Here is a 22,250-nt window from a genome sequence, read left to right on the forward strand (position 1 = left end):
AAGATGCTAAAACTGCTAAGGCTTTAATTATAGTAATACCAAAATGCAAGGTGGCTGCTTTTAATGGACTATTGTTCCGCTGTGGTGTTGATATATTGCATTGAATAGAATTTGAGGACATTATCTCCATCCATCCATCCCCTTATTTACACCCCTTAACCTTGAAGGGTCACGGGGGGGGACTGGAGCCAAGCCCTGCAGCACTAATCGCTGACATGCTTGGTGAAGACAGTCTTGAAGGAACACGGGCCACATGGAGAGATGTCGTACACCACAACTCCGGCCACAGTCATGGCAGGTTTCTCCCCAGTGGTCCCAGCCTGAAGGTGAGACAACCATCCACGTCCACATTCACAGTTAATTAGAGCCTCCAATTAACTTAACACCAGTCTGTGTGTCTTTGGACTGTGGAGTATAAGGTGGTACACAGTGGCATTGAAGCACCACCTGTTCCACCATGCTGCCCACACGGACTTCTACAAATAATGATATATGACAAAAAATCTTTTGCAAATTATCAAGGTCCATTTACTGTCTTTGCTTTAGAATTTGAATGATTAAAATCCTGCTTTTTTGTACTTGTAAGATTTATTGACTGTGCTAAATTCCTGGTTTAGCAGCTAAGCAACGAAGCATTTGATGTTATTATGAAGTGAGATAGTTCTGATTTCATTGTTCTCAGTCTGGACAGATCGGAGCGGGCCTGTGCATTTCTTCATCGATGCAGCAAGATGTCGATGTGTCGTGCTTTGCTGCTTTTACACAGCGTACATTCTGCCCCTGACTCCACAACATTAAAGGGGTCTTCTCTCCATCATGTTGCTCTAATGAAGCCATTTGTATTAGCAACAAATGTGTCCGTCCTCTTGCTCGTCTCCTTTATCAACTTCACTCACAAGCTGGTGTTCAGGGTGTGTGTGTGTTGTGTCTGTGCGTTTTGTGTGGCCATGCATCATTAAAAATGCATAGCATCTCTCAGAACGGTGTCCCGACAAGCCACTCATGCTCATTGGATATCAGTCATTAAAATTTAGTGGAGAGGGCAGAACGCGGCCCGGGTGGGTGTCAGGTTCCTCGTTCGGGCTTTGAATGAATTTTTTAAAGTGCCGTTACCTCTGCAGGCACCGCCGCTGATGTCTCAGGGCTGCCTGTTCCGCTCTGACACTGCCGTTGTCTGTCGTTGTGTTGGTATCGTAGCTGAGGCGTGACAAAAGCAGAATCAACAATAACAACAACATGAGTCTCGGGGTGGCTTTGCTCATTCATTTGCTGCTGGTTGTGGAGCGGGCGGATTCTATAAAAGGTGAGTTTTTATTTGTTATCTTGATGGAGCAAAGCTTAAACTTGAAGGGAGTGCTTTGTCCTGCAGGCAGAGTTGGACCTCAGTTCATCAGATTTCCGCTTGTATTACATGTACAGAGATTCTATAGGTTGCAGGAAAACTGAAACAGATACTGTAAGTGCAATAACCTTGGTTTTATATCTCCACTCTCTCTGCTGAAACCCTTTTTTTAATTATAAGGTGTCAAATGTGGAGGAATCCTGGCGGCTCCATCCGGCAACATCTCCAGCCCAAACTTCCCAGGCCCGTACCCCTACAACACTGACTGCTCCTGGCTGATAGTGGTGGCCGAGGGCTCCTCCGTGCTCCTCACCTTTCACTACTTCGAGCTGGAGTACCACGCCAACTGCGCTTACGACTACATCAGGATCTACAACGGCATATCGGAGGACGAGGGGAACCTTCTGGGGACATTTTGTGGTGACATCTCCCCACCTCAGTTTACCTCTTCTTGGAATGTCATGTCCATCATCTTCCATTCGGACCGGCACGTGGCCCACAGGGGCTTCAGCGTCGGCTACAGAAAGGGTAACTTGTCAGAGCGTTTGATGCAATATGACATCGAGCTAACTGACCGAATCTTGATCCGACTTTTTCCGGCCTAGAAGGAATAGCATAACTCAAGGCTTGACCTTAAACCTCAATAGAGGTCTCAACAAAACATTATATAGAAACCAGAGGGCCACATTTAAAGCTCTTTGTAATATAAAGTGCACAATATCATCATGCTCCCAATGCAAATGCTAGCATGATGATGGTTAGCTGCATGGTTTACCATTTCCATCTAGGTTTATTGTGCTAGCATGTAAAATAGCATTAGCTGATGGCATTTGGTCATAGGCAAAACATTAATTATGACCTAATGACAGCACTAATGAAAGGTCGGAGGATATAAGTTATTGCAGCCGATCACTCAAGTCCAGGCACAGAGCAGGTAAAACAAAAAGATTTAATACACAACACTAGAACGTGCTGTACAAAATTGTGCAAGTCAGAGAAGCCAATCAATAATACAATGAAATAATAATAAAGCCGGGCGATGTGGTGCAAGGAGTCCAGAGTTGTGTCCAGATGAAGGTTGTTTGCAGAGGGAGAGCAGGGGATGTGTGGCTGTGGAGCTGGCTGAGTGCGGAGGATTACTGAGGGTCAGACAGAGAACAGAGGTCAGGGCTCAGGCAGACTGGCATACAAACATTAGGCTGGGAACAAGCTGAGTCGGCCGAAAGTATGAATACCACAAGGTAAGTCGACGCTGTGGCAGAGAAGAGGTGAACAAACCGGTCCTTGTAAACAAAAGCAGGTGAGCCGGATGATAGGATGATGAGTTGGTGGGGGGAGAGGAACTGGAGACCACGCCCAACCAGCAGGATACTGCCAACGAGGACAAACAGAGCAGGGACAGGGCAAAGTATCCACAGAGAAAAAAGTGTCCAAATTCCCATCAAGTCATTAGAACATCCTCCAGGGACCATGAATACATACGTATACATATACGTACTAAATATCATGGTTGTTAGAATAGACACTCGGAACCACAACTAACAATCTCATGGTGGCATTATGGTTCATCCCCTGGGGACAATCTCTGTTGCTAAACCATATAAATAGATACAGCAAACTAAGTGTTCTACCAATGTTACATGTAAATACTTATTGTTGTCCGTCCTGCCTCATAAACCAAATTCTTTCACTTTACCAGTAGAGTCCTCTCTGGAGGTTCTTGTAGGTATGAACATCATGTGAACTGTTCCTGTGTGTGAGTTTGTCTTCTATTGTCTCCAGATATGTGTGGTGGAGTCCTCACTGGCCTATCAGGTGTAATCGCCAGTCCAGGCTACCCTGAGGAGTACAGCAACAACGCCGACTGCTCTTGGACCATCCACGTGTCCAACGCCAGTGTGGTCACCTTCGTCTTCTTGGACTTTCAGCTGGAAAACAACGAGGGATGTAATTTTGACTTTGTCGCCCTATTTGATGGCCCGACGGTCACCCATCGGCACCTGGGCAAATTCTGCGGGGCAGATGAACCTCCCAACATAGTCACCACCTCCAACCAGCTTCTGGTGGTCTTCAAGTCTGACTTCAACATAGGGGGGCGAGGGTTCAAGGCGTACTATTACTCAGGTACCACGGTTTAATTAGGTTTAATCAACTCTTCACACCAATGTACTGCCTTTTTTTATGTAACTGCAAGACTTGGCAATTAAAAGAGGACTTGGGTCAGTTCCCAACAATGTGAGGAACTTTGCCAGACTTGGAGGTTTAAACAAAGCACCATTTATTGACAAAGGCCTGATTCATTCACCCTTTCAGATGAGAACATTAAGAATTAAAGCCAAGCGAGAAGAAGCTATAGATCTGTAGAACAGCAAAGACTTTTCTGGGGGAATTTAATTTGACTAAAGCAAAAGGGAGCTTAAACACTTCTGTTGCCAGAGTCTGCTCAGTGGTGATCGTATCCAGGTCCCACTGATACACACACTCGACCAATGGAGAATCTGTCTCAGCTAATATAACCTGTTTTTATACCAACAAATAACTTAATAAACTAACAGGGAGAAATGAGCACATGGATATACATCAATCTGATAAGATCTACCTAAAATGACAGAAACCATCTGTGAGAACCATGCTTTTCATGTATATTTTGACTTTAGCTTTGCCCATATTCCATCTGTTAACATGGAGGAGACAGGGTTTGTGACCAGTGCTGCAGCCAGCCACGAGGAGGCGATTAAGATGCTTAGGCTTCACTTTTGGGGAGCAGTCATATCGTTTTCATTCTGTGGTGTGGTCCTGAGGCATCTGACTAAAAAGTATATATGTTTAGTGAAATCTGAAGCATTCAAGAGTGTTAACATGTTAACAAGGGACATTCAGCCACTTCCCTTGATCTCGGCCGGGCAGTGACCAGGATGAGCTGTTTCCTATATGTCCAGTCTCTGTGCTAAGATAAACTAATAGGATGTAGGCTGTCGCTTCACATTTATTACACCTGGAAGTTGTATCGATCTTCTCATCTACCTCTTGGCAAGAAGGGAACTGAACTGAGCACCGTGTAGCAGACTATTAAAATAAAAAGAGTTGGCTAACTTGTCTGATCTACTGTCCATTTCCCAGGCGAATGCCAGCAATTCCTGTCAGCTGTAAGCGGCAACTTCAGCAGCCCACATTTCCCCAGCATCTACCCGAACAACATCAACTGCCACTGGAGCATCACTCTGGCGGCTGGATATCGCATCAAACTCTTCTTCCCTGTGATGGACCTGGAGGACCGCAACAGTCTGTCAGGCGAGTGTGACTATGACTATGTTGCTGTTCATGACGGGGACAGTCAGACAGACACACTGCTGGGACACTGGTGTGGCAGAGAGCATCCTCCCTCTCTCCTCTCGAAGGGTAACAAGCTGCTGGTGGTGCTCAGCACAGACAGAAATGAAGCTCACAGGGGGTTCACGGCATCTTATCTTGGAGGTAATACTGGATTAAAGGGATAGTTCACCCAGAAATTAAAATGCATTCGTTATCTAGTCATCACTGTGTCGATGGAGGGGTGTGAGTCCACAAAACCCTTTTGGAGTTTCAGTGGTAAACAGCGTTTTCAGCCAAATCCAATACAATTGAAGTAAATGGCGACCGACTCTTCAAACATAAAAGAAACAACATAAAAAAAACTTAAAATGTCGTCATACTGCTCCTGCGGTGTCCGGAAGACCCTCCATTTAAATTTGATTCAAAGTGACGTCATTTACAACATGTTATCCACGTTCACGCACAAACACTTCACCCACTCCTCCATCGGCTTAGTCGTGAGTAGATGATGAGTGAAGTTTCATTTTTGGGTGAACTATCCCTTTAAGCACGATATCAAATTTGTCTGCGTTTTAGATTTACATCATTCTCCTGTTTACCGTCCAAATCTCAGCGTAATATCGTCCTTGATTATTGTCTGAAATGCTAAATGATCATCTCTACAAAATACTCTTTCCCATGTCATTCTCCCATACAGTGTGTTGATCTTAAAAGAAGTCAACTGTCTTTTTTCCCCCCTACAATCCAAGTGGTACCTGTAAACGTTAGCTGTACAAGATCCGAATTCACCATTTTGATACCCCAGCAGTCCTTACCTCAGCTGGACCGTGAGAGCATCTACCTGGGAAACCCGACCTGTGCAGCCCAGTTAACGGCCACCTCCTATAAGATACTCGCTCAGTTTGTCAACTGTGGTACGGCCGGCCAGGTGACGAGCCACAATCTCACCATTATAAGCAATGATTCACCCTATAGCAGGTTAAGACAATGACAATGTCCTGTTTAAACTGTAACTCCTGATCCCGTGCAGAAACACCGGAACATCACTGTGCTGGTGAACAAGCTCTACATCGATTTCTCTGACGGGAAGCAGCAGAATGTGCAAGAGTACAAGGTGCAGTGCGACGCCCTGCGGAAGATAGCATCAGTGTCCATCATTACGGCAGAGGAGCGTCGTCTGGAGGAGCAGGCCCAGCAAACTGACAACAGCGGCGGCGACGACGTAGGGCATCAGAACACTGAGCCTCACGATTTGAGCGATATCGTCTTCATCAGCATCTGCGTTCTGGCTGTTATCCTCATGGTGATAGCTATTGTTTGGCTGGTGTTGCTGTAGTAATATACTGTATAATGTACATATAGTCTTATTCAGCTAAAGAAAGGACTCCAATGATGAAGCTGTTATATTTAAAATCACATTTTATATTAAAAGGGTTCAAAAACAGTATAAAAACAAAGCATCTATCAACAGAAACAATCATACATGATCACAATAGATTCAACATTATCATCCCCAATAACAATAAAATGTATTTTCTTGATAATGAATCATGCACAGTTAAACAACAGTGCAAGAGTTTGTGCCACAAAATGTAAAAATATTTTGTATTTCCTTTGCAGAAAATAAAGAAAAATTAATTAAAAAAACTATTTGTGTGTGCATCAGAAAACCAGAAGTCTTTGACATGCAGTCAGAGGCAAAGCCTTGTTCTTCTTCAGCTATTTCTTGTATTTAGAAACCACCTGGTTAACTGATAATGTCTTGTCCTTCACTTGAGCTCGGGTCTCAGGGTTGTGCTTGAAGGCAAACACCAGCGCTCGAACAGTCCGTCTGTATGAACCGCTGACTAACCGGGAGCATCGGTGAAACACTTCTCTCTCAATGACGTCTATAAGACCCGAATCCTCCTGGGAGCCAGAGATATGAGAAGAGAACACATACATTACTTTAACAGTTACCTATACCTTCATATGCATGTTTCTGAATGAATTCGCCATTGATCAAATAGCTACAAAGTAAATGTGTTTTTGAAAATAAAATATTTGATTTAAAAAAGGGAAAGAGTTGAGTTACAATAGGAGAAAAGCCTAGATTCAAATTTAACTCTACTGAGTCTTAAACAGGGATAAATACAGAAGTGCTTGATCTTATTTGATAGAGTTTAAGACTTCAAACTACTACAGCATAAAGTGTTTTGTTATATGAAAGGAAAAAATTCCAATTTGCATGCGTTTGTTGTGATTTTACCTCTGATGCCACACAAAACGAAAGAAAAATGTGACTGGAGCTAGGTTTTATAGTCTGTACATGATGTAGATTACAGATGAGCAGTGGAATAGAAAGGAGTTGGACACACGTGCTTTTACTGAGCTGCTCTTCCTCACCTTGACCTCCAGGGCCTCAGACATTAGTCTTCTGGCGTTGCTCCTGAGTCCTTCGGACTGTTTGTCGGAGCGCACCTCAATAGACGGCTTATTGGAATTCTCCTCGACGAACGTCCTCCAGTCGGTGTAGACCTTTGCTGCCATTGAACTCACCTCAGGGTCCAGATGCTTTCGCATTTTGTTCACAGTGTGACCTTAGAGGAGACAGATTTTCCTTTGGTGCTAAACTGCTATAACAGGTCTGGCATGTACGAGGCAAACACTTAAAAAAGCTGAGCTGTAACAGAGCAGTGAAATTAACTGACTGTTCATTGTGTGGGTTTAAACTGACTCAGCAAACAGGAAATAAAATGCTAATACAACATATATAATAAAGCCTGATCGATATATCTTTAAGCCGATATGAGCCTTTCACAGGTAAATTAATATCAGCGTTTATGTTTGCTAATATGAAAACTTTTAAGCCGTTTTCAGACGTGCACTGTGGAGAAGGTCCACGTACAATTAGGTCCAGACTTTTTTCGGATTTTACCCAACACTTGGACGTGTGGGTTCTCACATGCAAACCTCAGGAGATTATCCGGAGTTCAGTGCATGTCTGAGAGCAGCGTCATCTTACAAAATAAACAGTGCAGCATAGATGTGCATTTGTGTTTATGTTTTACATTTAAAAAATATTTACCTTATCCAAGTTCTATATATCTATTTGTATGTATGTTTCCTTATGTTTTATAGATAAGCAGATATTTGGCCAATATGTTGGTATTGGAAAGTTTTGTGTCCCTAGAATTGTAACAGCATCAGGCCGCACCTCATCAGAACTGGTTTTCCTTTTTGTGATTAATTATGTGTTTAATATTCCTGGTTAATTTGTTTTTAACCCATGTGCATTGTCTTAGAGCATTGTAAGAAGGTGTATGTTGTAGAAGGTGATATATGAATGAAATCTATAATCAACAGCACCCAGGGACATGTGGAGCTTTTCATTCTCACCTATTTTCGTGGACCGGAGCACCTGAGCGGACGGGATCTTCTTGCCCAGCTCGGTCAGGGCCGTCAGCAGGTTGTCTTTGCTCTGCTCAGGAAGCTCCAACATGGCTTTGTATCTCATGATGTCCTCAATCACAACAACCCTCTGCAAGGCACACAGTCAGTTAGCATGAGTAAAGTTAGTTACACTGATTCAACTGATTCTGTCACTCACCCTCAAAGACTCAATGGTGGTTTGTTTGTAAACCTTCTCGTCGCTTTTAGATTTAGCAGCTGGTCCTCCTCTGGGAAGCTTCACCAGGAACTTGTCCATCTTCAGGGGGAGAGAGAGAGGCAGCAAAGTCTGGCTCAGTGCTAAGTTCAAGCTACAAGATGCTAACCCAGCTGTTAGCCTTACCGAGCTAACTCTGTCATTTGAAAACTAAATGTTTCAGACGCTTGGATCAGCTCGTACAAAGTGATGCTTCTTCACTCCTCCCGTTCATGTTCGCTCTTCTAGCGGCGAGGGTGAAATATCTTCTGTTTGGTAAAGCTAACAGCTAAAAGCTAACAGCTAACAGCTAGCAGCGGCTCAGATGCTATAGTAAACAGAGGAGGCTAATGGTGCATTCAAGTGCTGTCGGAACAACAGAAAGATAGATGGACAGATAGAAGGAAGGATAGATTGATTGATTGATTGATTGATTGATAGACAGGCAGACAGACAGACAGACAGATAGATAGACAGATAGACAGATAGATAGACAGATAGATAGACAGATAGATAGATAGATAGATAGATAGATAGATAGATAGACAGATAGATAGATAGATAGATGTTCAGTTGTATATGTTTACATCAGGTGCAACGACAAGGTTGTGCTGCAGATAATTATGGGACCGATGTTTCCTACGTTAAGGAGATAAGTTAGGACGCAATGAGGCTCATTTCCTTACCCTTCACAGAATCCTTCACTTAGGAAGGATCCTGAGCAAAATTGACTATTCGAACGCAGCCCCCCCGAATAGTGAGTGTGAAATCTATAAATTTACGAGGAGCACTCAAACGCAGCCAAACGCGAACCTCGCGGGGTCTCGCGAGACGACGGAGCGATTAAATAGGCGGAAGTGCCGCGTAGTGTTTGTTTGGGTTTTTCAGGGACAAGATGGGGAGCGTGTCCTGCTTCGTGTGCGTCTCCGGACTCTTCGCGCTCCTGTCCAGCGCGTCTGCGACGGCGGACGTGTTCGACAGCATCCTGGGCAACAGCGCGTCCTGCCACCGGTCGTGCGAGATGACGTACAGTCTGCACACGTACCCGCGGGTGAGTGTTGTTGACCCCCGCTGCTCGCTCGCTCGCGCTAGCCGCAGCTAACGTGCGCGGGCCCATTGTTTTTTTTTTTATTAAAAGAACAAGCTGCTTGTTTGCGAGCAGCGTCGAACGCGGGGCTGCGCCGTGTTGACCGAGGCTGCCCGGGCTCACCTCGCCCCGTGCTTTATGTGTTTTGCAGGAGGAGGAACTCTACGCCTGCCACAGGGGCTGCCGTCTCTTCTCCATCTGCCAGTTCGTCCGCGACACCGAGGATCTGAACCAGACCAAGTCCGAGTGTGAAGCCAGTGAGCCACGCACCCTTTAATCCCACCACACGTGTCCTGTCACTGTAAACACACACTTTCAAAAACACACGATGAGCCTGATGTGTACACACTCCAGCACATAACAATACTAATAAGGAGGCTTGCTCCTAATCACCCGTTGTCCCTTTGTCTGTAATCCTGTTTCACCATCTGTCCCTTCTCACCACTTGTGCACCTGTCCTCCTGCAGCCTGTCGAGAAGCCTACACGCAGTCTGATGAGCAGTTTGCCTGTAACCTGGGCTGTCAGAGTCAGCTTCCCTTTGCAGAGCAGCGGCACGAGCAGGTACGAGTATCAGACACTGTGCAAGAGAGAAGAGGGAACACTTTGTTGATCACACACGTTCACAAAGTCATTTTGTCACAGCAGCGCACAAGTCAGAATGAGGTGAACGAGAGAATTGGAGAAGGCGTAAGAGTGAAAATGGGAAAATGCAGAATTTGTACACAATGTACACTTCACCCCAGAAATGGTTTTGTATTGAAATACACTTGAGTAACGTGCAGTGGCACAAGGGTGTCAACTGTATTTGTTCATTAGTATAAGGAGATGTTGTAATAGGTGTATCCTTAAGGATACACCTATTACAACATCTCCTTATACTAATGAACAAATAGATATAGGCAGGTAGGGTTGCAAAATTCCGGGAATATTCAAAGTTGGAAACTTTCCATGGGAATATACGGGAATAAACTGGAAACTTTGGGGTAATTTATACTAACTGTATTTACCATGTCATATACAGACATAAATATAAACATTGTGTTTTGTCATAAGCAGACATGCATGCAAACATTTCTAATACAAATTTTAAAAATGACATTTTTGACTTAATCCATTTGTGAGTAGGACTCTACCGTCTCTGTGGATCTCAGGATAGAACCCGGTCAGTGAAAACTTATCAAAACCTGCAGGAACGATGGACTGTATTTAAGTCCATCGTCAAGTACTACAAGTACTTTCGTTGTCTCAGTACTTCGTTGTCTACAAGTACTGAGACAACGAAATGCAATTTAGCATCTAACCAGAAGTGCAAAAAAAGCAGTAAAAGTGCAGAGTATGTGCATATGAAAAGTGGAATATGTAAATAAATAAGATATGTACAGTAAGAAATAGATATGGAATATGAACAGTATTGATACAAGACTAGCAGCAATAGGGGTAGGTAGTGTAGATATGATAAGTGTATATAAAGTGCAGGTGTAAGTGGTGGTAGTAAGTGAGATAAAAATGAGAAATTAAGTGAATGAGGTAGTAGTAATATTGTATACAGAGTAAGTCAAAAGGTATGGTATGACTATAATTACAATGAGTACACTATGAGGAAGAAGTATATGAATACTCTATAGGTGGGATAATACAGTAGTAAAAAAAAAAAAACAGTCTAGTGAAAATGTTCAGTGGCTGGAGGAGGGTGACAGCCGCAGGGAAGAAGCTGTTCCTGAACCTGCTGGTCCGGGAACGGAGGACCCTGTAGCGCCTCCCAGAGGGGAGGAGGGCAAACAGTCTGTGGCTGGGGTGTGAGCTGTCCTTGACGATGCTGTGCGCCCTCCGCAGACATCTCTTGCTCTGGACAGCCTCAATGGGGGGGAGTGAGGAACCGGTGATGCATTGGGCAGTTTTCACCACCCTCTGCAATGTTTTCCGGTCCGCAACAGAGCAGCTGCCATACCACACTGAGATGCAGTTGGTGAGGATGCTCTCGATGGAAATTTACCAGAATCTGAGGAGACAGATGGGCCTTCTTCAGTCTCCTCAGGAAGAAGAGACGCTGGTGTGCCTTCTTGACCAGGGTTGAGGTGTTGAGGGTCCAAGAGAGGTCCTCAGAGATGTGGACACCCAGGAACTTGAAGCTGGCGACACGCTCAACCTCCGTCCCGTTGATATGGATGGGGGTGTGTGTGCCACCTTTCTTCCTGAAGTCCACAATGAGCTCTTTGGTCTTCTTGGAGTTGAGAGCCAGGTTGTTGTCGTCGCACCACTCCGCCAGGTGCTGGACCTCTTCTCTGTAGGCGGACTCATCATTGTCGCCTGTGAGCACTTCCGGTCGGCGGAGCCGGGTTAGTAGCCTCCGTAGTCCTGGCGATCTCAGGAATGAGCCTGAGACCATCGATAAAGTGGATATTATTACAAGATCCGATGTCCAGAAGATCCTGTCGGCTGTAGAAAGTGTTCGCAAGACTGTTCTGAGTGAACAGACTTGAAACAAGTAGGCAGATAGTAACTATTTTGCAAAATCTGGGGAGACGCTGAGCCTCGCGTTGTGCACGCGCCGCCATCTTGGTTTGTGCAAGATGTGCAAAATCTCCAAATAGAAATGTTGCAAGTCATAATTAGTTGTGATATGAGAAAACGGTGCAGCAGCATATTATCTGTATGGCTCTCCCCTTGAAAACAATAGTATTCACAGTAGTTGTTTTTCAGTTGGAGGCCATGATGCCAAGGATTCACCTGCTCTACCCCCTCACTCTGGTGAGAGGATTTTGGGATGATGTCATGAGCCAGGCTCACACCCTTATCACCTCCACGTGGACGTTCTACCTCCAGGCTGATGATGGCAAAGTTGTCATTTTCCAGGTATAGAACTGAATTGTGGAGGGGATTTAATCATGTCTGTGATGCAAACACGCCTAATCCTGTTACAGTGCAAATGTAATGAAGGAACCTATTGCAACACATTCTTGTTCTTTGTTTAACAGACTGAACCACAGGTCAAGTTTTTCTCCCAGTTTGAACTGGTAAAAGAAGTTAAGGAGGAACCGGAGAAGAGCTGTAAGCCTGTCTTTCAAATTATCTTCAATTCTACTTGAGGGGTAAAGCTAGTGATATTCTGTACCTGTCTTATTTTAAGAAATCTTATAAATAAACAAAATGCATGCTTACAGACCAAAAATGTATCCCAGCTGGAGCCAAGTTATAGTGGGGTTTTCTAGTGCTATCAATGGGTGTGTTGTTATCTACAGGTTGGCATGAGCTCCATTGTGCCCAGCCCTCTGTGTATGACACAACCTTTACAGTAGAACTGGTTTCAGAACCACATTTACTTTGGTGGGGTTGAACAAGTTGAGTGACATTATGATGAATGTGGAATTGTCAGTCTTGCATACACCAGGAGTATTTTCTAGAACTCTACCTCGATAAGCTGTTTAAGAAAATCACAGCCTTTTTAAAATGAAAGAATAAAAGTAGAATAACACATGTTCTGAAAGATGCAACACAAAGACCATCTTTTAAACACAAACGTTTCTTTTTAATACATCATGGTTGTGGATTTAAAAGTAACTTTTACTTCTCATTTTCTAGTCCCTTCGTTGAGCAGCCCAGTTTACAAAGAGTACCATCGCACTTTAATCCAGGAGAGGGACAGAGACATGCCCGGGGACCGCAGCTATGATGTCGAATACAACATCTTCAGCTGTCTGTCAAGGTCAGTTGGTATTAACGTAAAGAGTTTCATTACATCTGTCTCAAGCATTCACTTTGACTCCAGGAAAGAAATCAGAGGTCAGAAGTTGCTATGAAAGCAAGTCATTAGGCTTCGTGCATCTCTACAATAAAACAAGATTTCACCCATTTCAAAGATGTATAAAATGAATATGTGGCAGTCAGTGTTTTGATTGTGGCATCAAATGGATCAATGTGTATGAAACGTATAGAATTGTAATAATTTGTATACCAGGTCTGAACAGGGTTAGTCAGTAGAGCCAGACAGAAGACGTCATTTCAGTGGAACAACACAAACAAATGATTTGTACTTTTCTCGTCAGGAACCCGTGGCTGCCAGGGTGGATCCTGACCACAACTCTGATCCTGTCTGTGTTGGTCCTGATCTGGATCTGCTGTGCCACTGTAGCAACTGCTGTAGACCAGTATGTACCCGCTGAGGTAAGTTCTGTGGTTAGCATGCACGCTCATCTGGGCATGCAAGTGTTTGTGTAGTTTCAGGGTGTTTTAAAATAGTTTGACGTGTATGTACACATAGACGGAGACTGTTTAGCTCAGCATAAAGAGGGGAAATGAGGAAATGGCCGGGCTAGCTCTGTCTGTAACAGTCTCTTTTGTTCTTTCTTTGAGTCTTGTTAAATTACCTTTGCAGATGTGTTACTTTTATTTATTTGTGATTTCATCTTTGCAGGCTGTGATTTTCTTTGTACATTACTGTAACTCTAGAACTAGAATGACACTCAGGAGAGAACATAGATTCCCCTTATGAAACCACATATAAATTCGCCACCTCCGGATTTTTCTTTGGAATCTGCACCAAATTGCACACACATAGATGTAGACCCCTAAACATAACAGATTTTTTTTTTTCTTCATCCGGATCAATAATTGATTCTGAGAAATTGTTTTTTTTTTTTTGGTCCTTGACCGATACCACATCCTTCCACCAAGTTTCATGGAAATCTGTCCATTAGTTTTAATGTAATGCTGCTAATGCAGACGAAAACATAAAATCCTTGGTGGAGAAAATGCAGTGGAAAACCCTCTAGACCTGCTTATAGTGACCACGGATATGGTCAACCATTTATATGGATCAAAAAGCTTTTGACCGAATTGCTCCTATACAAATGCGCTGTGTACTCGTGTAGGAAAAATATTAATCATTATATTGCTCTCTCATAATTTTCATTTTTCCGTTCCCTTATTCCTAATATTAAGAAAGCAGCGTTAATGTTTTATACCATTGCCTCTAAAGCTGCCTCAGTTTCAGACACTTGCTTTGAGGCAGATTTTCTTGCTATTTGTATTTCAACATTTCAGTCATTTCCTTTTTTGCCTCTCAGAAATTGAGCATCAATGGTGATGGCGACTTCATGAAGGAGCAGAAACTGACTCCATATCCAGCTTCCTCCCTGCTGATCATCACCACCACAGGGCCAGAGGAGGAGGCTGGGCCACTCCCATCCAAAGTCAACCTGGGCCAGTCAGACATCTAGGAGCCACAGCTGTAGCAGAGAAGGGGACATCTTCCATTCATGAATAATCTTTAGATTATTTTTTATCCTCTGGCACAAGACCTGTACTTCTTGTTGTCGTAACAGGCTCGAGAACTTGCAGAACATTTTGTATAACTGATGTCTTGTCTCCCTTTGATGCTTTTAAAATTGGAGTGATGAAGAGTTTGTTTTTCTGTATATTGTTATAATTGAGGCATTATGGTAAAGTGATGACCGTAAAAGTCAAATAGGTTTTGGGGTTTTTCTCATGTGTGCATTAGGTGTGTACTTATTTTACTGAATAATGTCTAAGTGAACTGCTTGACTTGAACTGATCCAGGTTTCACCCACAATCCCAACTCTTGGTAATATGGATTGTACTAATGTTGCAGATTCACCCTGTTTTGTTCTCATGTTTCTACTGCAGTAATTTCCAGAATATATTGACTTGTACAATAAAATGTTATGCTCTTGATCTTAACCGTGATGGTACATGCAGTCGGTCTTTCCCACTTGGGCGTTTTTTATTCTTGTAATGATGGTTCACCATTAAATACAGTGGAGTGAAGTTGTTTGTGTGGGTGCGACTTTATTTCAACCATTACACACCATAGCTTACTTTAGTTATGCAATAAAATGTTGCAGAGACTTATTAAGAGTTGTGGATATAATCAATGTCGGGAAATTCAATTCATTCATTTAACTACGTTCTGCAGTGGGAGGCTGATATTCAAATCTCAGTAGCTTCTTAATAGTAAACTGCTTTGATTCCTTTTATTAGTTAGTGCTCTTCCATATTGAAAGAAATCATTACACTTCCTCCTCAATTTCCATGATTAAATGCCTTGACTGTTTTACAAAATTTTGCAGGATTACTTTAACAATCAGATAGGGTGTCAACGAAATAGCTTGACTTGACATTTCTAATTACCCTGACATTTATTTCTCAACTGTCAAATGTTGCCAATGCGATGGGGTCCTTGAGCTCTGTGCTTTTGCCCGTGCCAAATCCCTTGACCTCAGTAACCGAGATTTCCGGTGAAAACCAGGGGTTAGTTCTGCTTTTTACTTTATATTTTTTAAAGGGAGCATGATTGTTTGCTAAGGAATTAAAAACATTTGTAAAAAGCCTGCTCAACGTGTTTGAAATCCCTCTTTACAATAACACGTGGTGGAATCTTTTTTTTCTGGAGTCTGATACAAAATATTAGACAATGATCACTCAGGCAAAAACACCACTATGTATATATATATATATTTTTTTGGTTATTATGATTGATTATATCAATGAGAGTCCCCCTTTTCTCGATTTCTGGTGTCTGGCCTAGCTGGTGAACAGATGAGTTGAGTAAATTCAGTTCGATGTAATGATTTCTTAGCCCTTCAGAGGTAGATGATAGCCAGTTGAGGTAAAGATCACCCAACAGTAACATTTCTGAGGTGTCATAGCCAGATAAAAGATTAACCAATTTGTCTAATGCATCTGAATTAGCAGACAGGGGGGGCGATAGGCCCCAATCAACACAGCATTATTATTAGGACCCAGAGAGACATCCAACACTAGAAATTCAAGTTCCTTAGACAGAGACATTTAATATAACACAAACAGCAAAACAATTTCCCACAAAAATAGCATCCCCCCCCCCCTCTTATGGTTCTGTCTACACTATAAGTATAAATAAAAAAATATATATTATAGAAAATATATGGCACTGAATCACAACACACGTTACACATTATGATGTTTCAGTCCTTTGCTTGAGGAAATTCCATCTAACTGGACTTCTTTGAATTTCAAGTAAATACCCTTGATCTAGGTTTTCTGTCTGGTTTAAAAGGGAATTGGGTAGAGTTTGGAGATGGGCTGTAAAAACTCGACGTCAACATTGCAGTTGTAAACCAGTCCGGTTTTCAGGACAAATCCAAAAATAAGGAAACCTACAAAAACGATAACAATAAACAAAAATACTTTCAGAAACCGCCAATAAGGTTGCACCTCCTCCTGCTGAATCTGTGTTTTCAATTCCTCTTGCAGATTGTGATCATTATCCCTGGTTTGCTTTCTGTTAAGTTCTAGCTGAGCTTCCTCCACTTGTTCCTTCAGATCACAGACTGATTTTCTCCAATCCTCTGTGAGTAAATGCTGCTCCTCTATTGTTTTCTGATAGTCAACAATTTCCCTGCTTTGCTTTGTTATGAGCTCATCTTTATTGAGGATGAGCAGATCAGCTTCATCAAGTTGGCACAGAAGATTTCGCTCTATTGTCTTTCGCGTTTCGTTCTCTTTGTATTGTTTGTCTCTCTGTGACTCAAGTCGGGCCAGTTCAGCCATAACGATACTATTCTGCCGATTCAGGATTTCTTCATGTTCCTTTCTATTTTGCAGTGCGTTGGTCAACTTTTCGACTTCTGCCTTTTCCTTCTCCATCAGAGATTTCACCCGAGTCAGCTCCTGTGTTCTCTTAACTCCATCCTTGATGACTTCCTTAGCGTCATCTAATTGGTACTTAAGAGTAAAAAACTCTGCTCTCAATCTGTAAATCTCTTTCAGTTGATGTTCGTTCTTTGACTCAAGTTCACAATTCATGAACTCTGCATGTTGAGCCTCATGTCTCAGACTTTCCTCTGTCTCCTGCAGATCATGCACTACCACCAACAGTTTATCTTTGATTGTCTCCAGCGTCTCTGTCTGGTTCTCATATTCAGCCAACCTCCGTAATAGCTTCAAACAGGTACTGTAGTTGTAGTATTCCTGTTGTGTTGCCAACAGATTTCTGTTGTCCATATTCAGCATCTGTACGTGGTTCTCAAATTCAGCCATCCTCTTCAATAGTTCATGACAGGTACTGCTCTTGCAGCTTTTCTGCAGATTCAGCATTCTTGCAATTACATTGTCTTTCTTTGTCTGCAGCATCTTAAATAGGTCCTCAAGTTCAGCTGTCTTCTGTGTTAGCTCATAGTAGGTAGTGCAGTGGTAGATTTTCTTTCCATCATGCACTGTTTCCACCAGTTTGTTGTTCTCTGTCTGCAGCATCCCTGCCAGCTGCTGTAATTCAGCCAGCTCCTGATGTAGCTCTTGATTGGAAATACAGACACAGCTCTCCTCAAACATGGACGCGTCGCCGCTTTCTGGCATGAAAACGTTATGCATTGTTTGTTATCTATGAAGCGTTTAAACTGTCTTGTACCATACTGCTCATACTAGTCGTACTGCTGTTTCACTGGCCAGTTGCTTTCGATAAACGATCTTCATTCCACTTGGTTCTTCTTCTTTGTTTGGTTATTGAGGGGGGCATACAAAATCAAAGGACAGGGGCGTGCAGGACATCAAAGGATAGGAGCACACAAAATCAAAGGAGTGGTACTGGTATTGCAGTACCTCCAGGAATGCTGGTAATGCACCTTGACGTTGGCAATAAACCAAACAGTTTCAGTATACTTTTTTGTGGATACCGGCACACAGAGGAATAAAGGGCAATGAAGGGGTGGATTTATTGGCTAAGCACTAAATCTTGAAGACGTCATGGACATATCACTTAGTAAATCGGAAGCCAAAACAATTATCAAAGGAAACATGAATAAAGAATGGCAGCATAGCTGGGATGTAGCACACACACAGGAAGACACCTTTATGTACTGCAGTGGGAGGTGACAGCAAAAAGCAGCAACAAAGAGGAGAAAATCTTTTACAGACACGCAACAGGATTCTTTGATGACTGCCAAGTACCTGAGTCAGTGGAGCATGTAATGAATGCTTTCTACAAGTCATTCACCTAAACAATTTCAGTTATTTGTGTCAGTTGACTCTGTACTGCATTGTTGCCTGTTCACACACTTTATGCTTTTTGTGCAGCAGGCCTGAACAGGGTTGTATTTCTAAACAAAAAAAATCACAACCAAGGAAGTGAACAAATGTTAAATATTGAACTTTATTCATAAAATAATTTTAAAAACAGTGTGAATCATCTTGGGAAATATTTTTGTTCCTTTGAGTGTTACCTGTTATAGGACCTACTTGAGCTATGCGCTGCTCTTTGGGAAATATCACGTGGGACAGGCCTCAATAGCTATTCAACAATTCAATGTCCTCTGCATTAAGAGCTGATGAGGGTGAACGTTTTGTTGGCGGGCTCAGACGTGAGCTGTCACATCCTTCTGACTGACGCGGCCTTTTTTTGATTCCGTGACAGGAACTCTTTGCAGGAGGATTTGTCTTGTAAGGAACCTGTTTCTCAAACACGTGATTTGATGCAGGTCGGTAGAAATGCAGTCTCTCCCGCTTGTCCTCTTCTTTACTCTCACATACCAAGGGGGCTGCGTTCAGGACGTCTCTCACGAACTTCTGCCTTCCGACTACACATCAAAAAGACTTTCATAACTATTTGAGGTGGAGTTACAAAGCTCAATTTGATTTACCAGTTGTCAGTTAGAATGCAACGTAATGGCAAATGAAAGAAGACTTACAAAAGCGTAGCGCTGATGTTCTTGATGCTTCAATTTTCTTCTGTTTTGGCATTTGGGAGGTATTTGTTTCCCACTGGTTGACAACCTGGAAACAAGACAAGCATTTGTTAAGATGATGTGCAACACACTGGGCATTGAGCCTTTATTCAACAGAAGGAAATTAAAAGTGAAAGGGGGAGAGAAAGCAGGGAAGACATGCAGCAAAGGGCCGGGGCGGGACCAAATCTTCAGCTGCTTTGGAGAGCTCTGGAGAACCCCCGGACATTATCTGGAGAGGCTGCATGTGTGAACACAAATGTCCCAGTGAGACTCCGGACTTTCCGGAGTATATCTGGTCAGCCCCCTTGTAAAAGGTCTGCAGTATGTCTGAAGGAGCTGATGTGAGAACACAGCAGGAGATCCAAAAAAGTAAAAAGAAAACATATCTTCTTATATCTAAGATTGAAAAAGCAGCTTAAATGTTAGGCGCCGGATCTTGCACTGGGGTTCGGCAGGAGCATTGCGTCACCCTACACCGGCCGCAGATATGGTCCTGACCCGACCCGGCCCATCCAGAGGATGTATGCAGAATTGAGTCTGGGCTTTTTACGGAGGTTTCACACATGAACAATGCAGGTGGAGTTTCTCCGCTGAGAAGCGTTCACAACAACACAGACGGAGATGTCAAGAGAGCTTTTGGTGATAAGGGTGTTGTGCGATAAACAAAAACACATGATCTCCGCAGCGGAATAAATACATTACGTCCTACCTCTGCCTGCTGTGCCACGCTTCTAAGAAGAGAATCGGAGAATCTCCCCCTGCATTGTTCGTGTGGGTACATCCCCTGAAGTACATGTCTGAAACTGGCTGTCTACTTCTATCAGCAGCTGAGGATATGTACCTGTTCTGCCCAGCCTTCTGTTTTACACCTCGAGTGATCAAAGAGGTCCAACGGTTTCTCAGAACGAACGAGTCCCAACAGGTTCCACATGGTCGTCTTCAAACCTGCATCAAGCTGGATGTATAAATTCATTTTATACATCGGCATCACAATAAGCTGCAGCTAGGTGTTGCACACAACCATTATTGGCTTACCTTCAAACTGGTCCCAGATACGTCAAGTTTTTCCAGTTTTGGGAGGCATGTGAGGTATCTAAGTGCTCTCTCTGAGATAGGGTTATCTAAAGGAGAAAAAGAATAACTGACCAACTGTTTAACAAAACATATCAACTTATTACTGGTTTGAATTTGATGGTGGTGGTATTTGTGCTCCCACTATATGGGAGCTGTTAATATTCTGGTAACAAACAGGAAACATCCAGGAGCTGAAGACGATCAAGTCCCCTCTTCATCATCCGGACAGGCGCAGTCAGTCTTTGTAAGCCAGCGTCTGACAGACTGTTACCACCGATAAAAAGATGAATCAAACTGCTGAAGATGAAAGACACAAGTGTTAGTGCTGGTATTTCTTAGATTCCCCACAATGCTTCTTTGGAATAGAGAAATCACTGGTTATTACTTTGCCAATGAGGTGGATGTTAGATGATGGAATATCTCATGATCATCACCCAGTCTGCAGCCAAACAAATCCAGTGACTTTAAACTGTGAAAGGTTTTAATTTCATCCATCCTCTCATGCAGGAGTGGAAACCTGTGGGAATGAAAAATGAGGGACATGAAAAGCTTTGGTTTGTGGCAAACCCACATAGCAAAACTATTTTGGCACAGTCACACCGATTTCTGAAATGATGGCACATTGGTCCTGATTGCCAGATCTGGACCACAGTCCCCATTTACCACACGGGCCACTGTAGGTTCACATCCAGATTACACACGTTTGCCTAGTTGGCCCACATTTGTTTTGGTATATCCGGGCCAGACTTTAGCTATTTGCTTTAAGCTCATCTTCATTTTGTCTGGGCCACCAGAAGTGTAGGCTACATTTTGATTATGGCACTCATAACCTGTTCAAATTAACATGAGCAAGTTATGAGCGACATGATGGCAAAGTAGCCAATTTTGCCTTACATTTTCTCAGACATTCTGCGGTAAAATCTTCTGAAACTTGACATACAGACAGTGAACAAGCGTGGGGAGAAATATCTGTGTCACCTCTCTGTCAAATAATAATATTTAATATGAGGAAGTTCTGAGTGCCATAATGAAAAAGTAGCCAACTTTCATAAAATACATACATATAATATTCCATTTCATTATACGTGTTATTGTTTTGTGTGGACAACAAATCATAATAAATGTCATCAAACGTGTCTCTGGACCTTTCGCTTCAACGACCTTTAACGTAAGGTCACAAACAGATAAGCACATGACCTCAGTGGAGAAACGTGGACCTTGACTCGCCTGTTTCGCAGACACAGGGATCCCAGCACCATCTGCCCGTACGCGTCGCTGAACAGCCGCAGCGCCTTGGGGGAAACGTCCGTGTTGGAGAACACCCGGTTCTCCTCCGCCGCCGCGAACAGCCGGTCCCCGATCTGCTCGGGGAAGCCCACCAGCGAGTCCACGTGGTGGATGTTGTGAGCCACGAACAGCAGCGCGAGGTCGAACAGGGACTTGGTGGTGTAGCGCAGGCTCCCCTCGGAGTTGTAGGTGAACACGAAATGCTCCTTCCTCAGCACCAGCGGGTTCGTCCTCCTGCAGGACGACGCGGGCTTCGGCTGCGACAGGACGATGTCACTGACCCGGCGGAGGTTTCCCCTTTCTCGCACGTAGACGGGGCCATCGTCCATTATTCTGTCACTTCCACAGTGAGGACACAACACACACTCATGCACCTTTAGCTAGCTAGCTACCGGCTAAACACGTGAAAAGGGACAAAAAACTACAAATGCTCACTTGCTAGCAACCGGACAGGAGAGTCGACTGAAGCTAACACTTCGTACGAATCGACCCCTACGTGTTAAAAACTGACTATTTCATTATTTGTTAGCTATTTGCGTGTATTCCAAGATCCTGTCGTTAGCCCCCCCCCAGCAACTTCAGAGACTTCTGCCCGCCTGGCAAACTTCAAACTAAAAGTCCAACTACTCATAATAAACAATCTCTAAGTGGAACTGTTTCTTTATTTGGTCTCTTGATATTTATTGTCCCTTATGAATAACAATGCAAATGTGTTTATATCTGATTTGGGGTATGTAGGTGGGGGTCCCCAGGAACAAGAGGATTTATTTTTAAATGATATTTAATATGAGCAAGTTTTGATT

General features: G+C 43.2%; 4 protein-coding genes across 6 annotated transcripts; 2 read left to right on the top strand and 2 right to left on the bottom strand.

Moving 5' to 3' along the window:
* Nucleotides 1-215: 215 nt before the first annotated feature.
* On the top strand, nt 216-5,990 carry cdcp2 (CUB domain containing protein 2). The gene is made up of 7 exons (XM_035170565.2): nt 216-326; nt 1,198-1,303; nt 1,523-1,870; nt 3,125-3,466; nt 4,463-4,816; nt 5,404-5,582; nt 5,685-5,990. The coding sequence occupies exons 1-7, from the start codon at nt 216-218 to the stop codon at nt 5,988-5,990; spliced, it is 1,746 nt and encodes a 581-aa protein (XP_035026456.2).
* Nucleotides 5,991-6,047: 57 nt separating this feature from the next.
* tceanc2 (transcription elongation factor A (SII) N-terminal and central domain containing 2) lies at nt 6,048-9,827 on the bottom strand. Of its 2 annotated transcripts, none has more exons than XM_035170568.2 (5): nt 9,809-9,827; nt 8,244-8,342; nt 8,033-8,174; nt 7,040-7,233; nt 6,048-6,562 (listed from the first exon to the last, which is right to left on the bottom strand). In XM_035170568.2, exons 2-5 carry the CDS (start codon nt 8,340-8,342, stop codon nt 6,374-6,376), a joined length of 624 nt encoding a protein of 207 aa, XP_035026459.1. In that variant the 5' UTR covers nt 9,809-9,827; the 3' UTR covers nt 6,048-6,373. The 2 variants fall into 2 exon arrangements, with proteins under 2 accessions (XP_035026459.1, XP_035026458.1); XM_035170567.2 differs by lacking the exon at nt 9,809-9,827 and adding an exon at nt 8,427-8,721.
* tmem59 (transmembrane protein 59) lies at nt 9,124-15,151 on the top strand. The gene is made up of 8 exons (XM_035170566.2): nt 9,124-9,330; nt 9,518-9,623; nt 9,834-9,928; nt 12,068-12,220; nt 12,343-12,415; nt 12,947-13,070; nt 13,411-13,528; nt 14,431-15,151. Exons 1-8 carry the CDS (start codon nt 9,175-9,177, stop codon nt 14,581-14,583), a joined length of 978 nt encoding a protein of 325 aa, XP_035026457.1. The 5' UTR covers nt 9,124-9,174; the 3' UTR covers nt 14,584-15,151.
* Nucleotides 15,152-18,493: 3,342 nt separating this feature from the next.
* On the bottom strand, nt 18,494-22,046 carry lrrc42 (leucine rich repeat containing 42). Of its 2 annotated transcripts, none has more exons than XM_047342041.1 (7): nt 21,388-22,046; nt 20,546-20,677; nt 20,336-20,454; nt 20,122-20,207; nt 19,928-20,041; nt 19,048-19,132; nt 18,494-18,936 (listed from the first exon to the last, which is right to left on the bottom strand). In XM_047342041.1, the coding sequence occupies exons 1-7, from the start codon at nt 21,774-21,776 to the stop codon at nt 18,644-18,646; spliced, it is 1,218 nt and encodes a 405-aa protein (XP_047197997.1). In that variant the 5' UTR covers nt 21,777-22,046; the 3' UTR covers nt 18,494-18,643. The 2 variants fall into 2 exon arrangements, with proteins under 2 accessions (XP_047197997.1, XP_035026495.2); XM_035170604.2 differs by having other exon boundaries at nt 20,336-20,457.
* Nucleotides 22,047-22,250: the final 204 nt, after the last annotated feature.

Source organism: Hippoglossus stenolepis, chromosome 11, assembly GCF_022539355.2.
Source record: "Hippoglossus stenolepis isolate QCI-W04-F060 chromosome 11, HSTE1.2, whole genome shotgun sequence".
Lineage (NCBI taxonomy): Eukaryota > Metazoa > Chordata > Actinopteri > Pleuronectiformes > Pleuronectidae > Hippoglossus > Hippoglossus stenolepis.

Coding starts and splice junctions, on each gene's coding strand:
- cdcp2 (XM_035170565.2), top strand. CDS start 216: ATGCTTGGTGAAGACAGTCTTGAAGGAACACGGGCCACATGGAGAGAT. Junction 327..1,197: donor CCAGTGGTCCCAGCCTGAAG/GTGAGACAACCA, acceptor TTGGTATCGTAG/CTGAGGCGTGACAAAAGCAG. Junction 5,583..5,684: donor ACTGTGGTACGGCCGGCCAG/GTGACGAGCCAC, acceptor GATCCCGTGCAG/AAACACCGGAACATCACTGT.
- tceanc2 (XM_035170568.2), bottom strand. CDS start 8,342: ATGGACAAGTTCCTGGTGAAGCTTCCCAGAGGAGGACCAGCTGCTAAA. Junction 8,175..8,243: donor CCACCATTGAGTCTTTGAGG/GTGAGTGACAGA, acceptor TGTGCCTTGCAG/AGGGTTGTTGTGATTGAGGA. Junction 6,563..7,039: donor CTGAGGCCCTGGAGGTCAAG/GTGAGGAAGAGC, acceptor TCTGGCTCCCAG/GAGGATTCGGGTCTTATAGA.
- tmem59 (XM_035170566.2), top strand. CDS start 9,175: ATGGGGAGCGTGTCCTGCTTCGTGTGCGTCTCCGGACTCTTCGCGCTC. Junction 9,624..9,833: donor CAAGTCCGAGTGTGAAGCCA/GTGAGCCACGCA, acceptor GTCCTCCTGCAG/CCTGTCGAGAAGCCTACACG. Junction 13,529..14,430: donor ACCAGTATGTACCCGCTGAG/GTAAGTTCTGTG, acceptor TTTGCCTCTCAG/AAATTGAGCATCAATGGTGA.
- lrrc42 (XM_035170604.2), bottom strand. CDS start 21,776: ATGGACGATGGCCCCGTCTACGTGCGAGAAAGGGGAAACCTCCGCCGG. Junction 20,208..20,335: donor TCAGCTCCTGGATGTTTCCT/GTTTGTTACCAG, acceptor TTTCTCCTTTAG/ATAACCCTATCTCAGAGAGA. Junction 19,133..19,927: donor CAGAAGGCTGGGCAGAACAG/GTACATATCCTC, acceptor TCTTGTTTCCAG/GTTGTCAACCAGTGGGAAAC.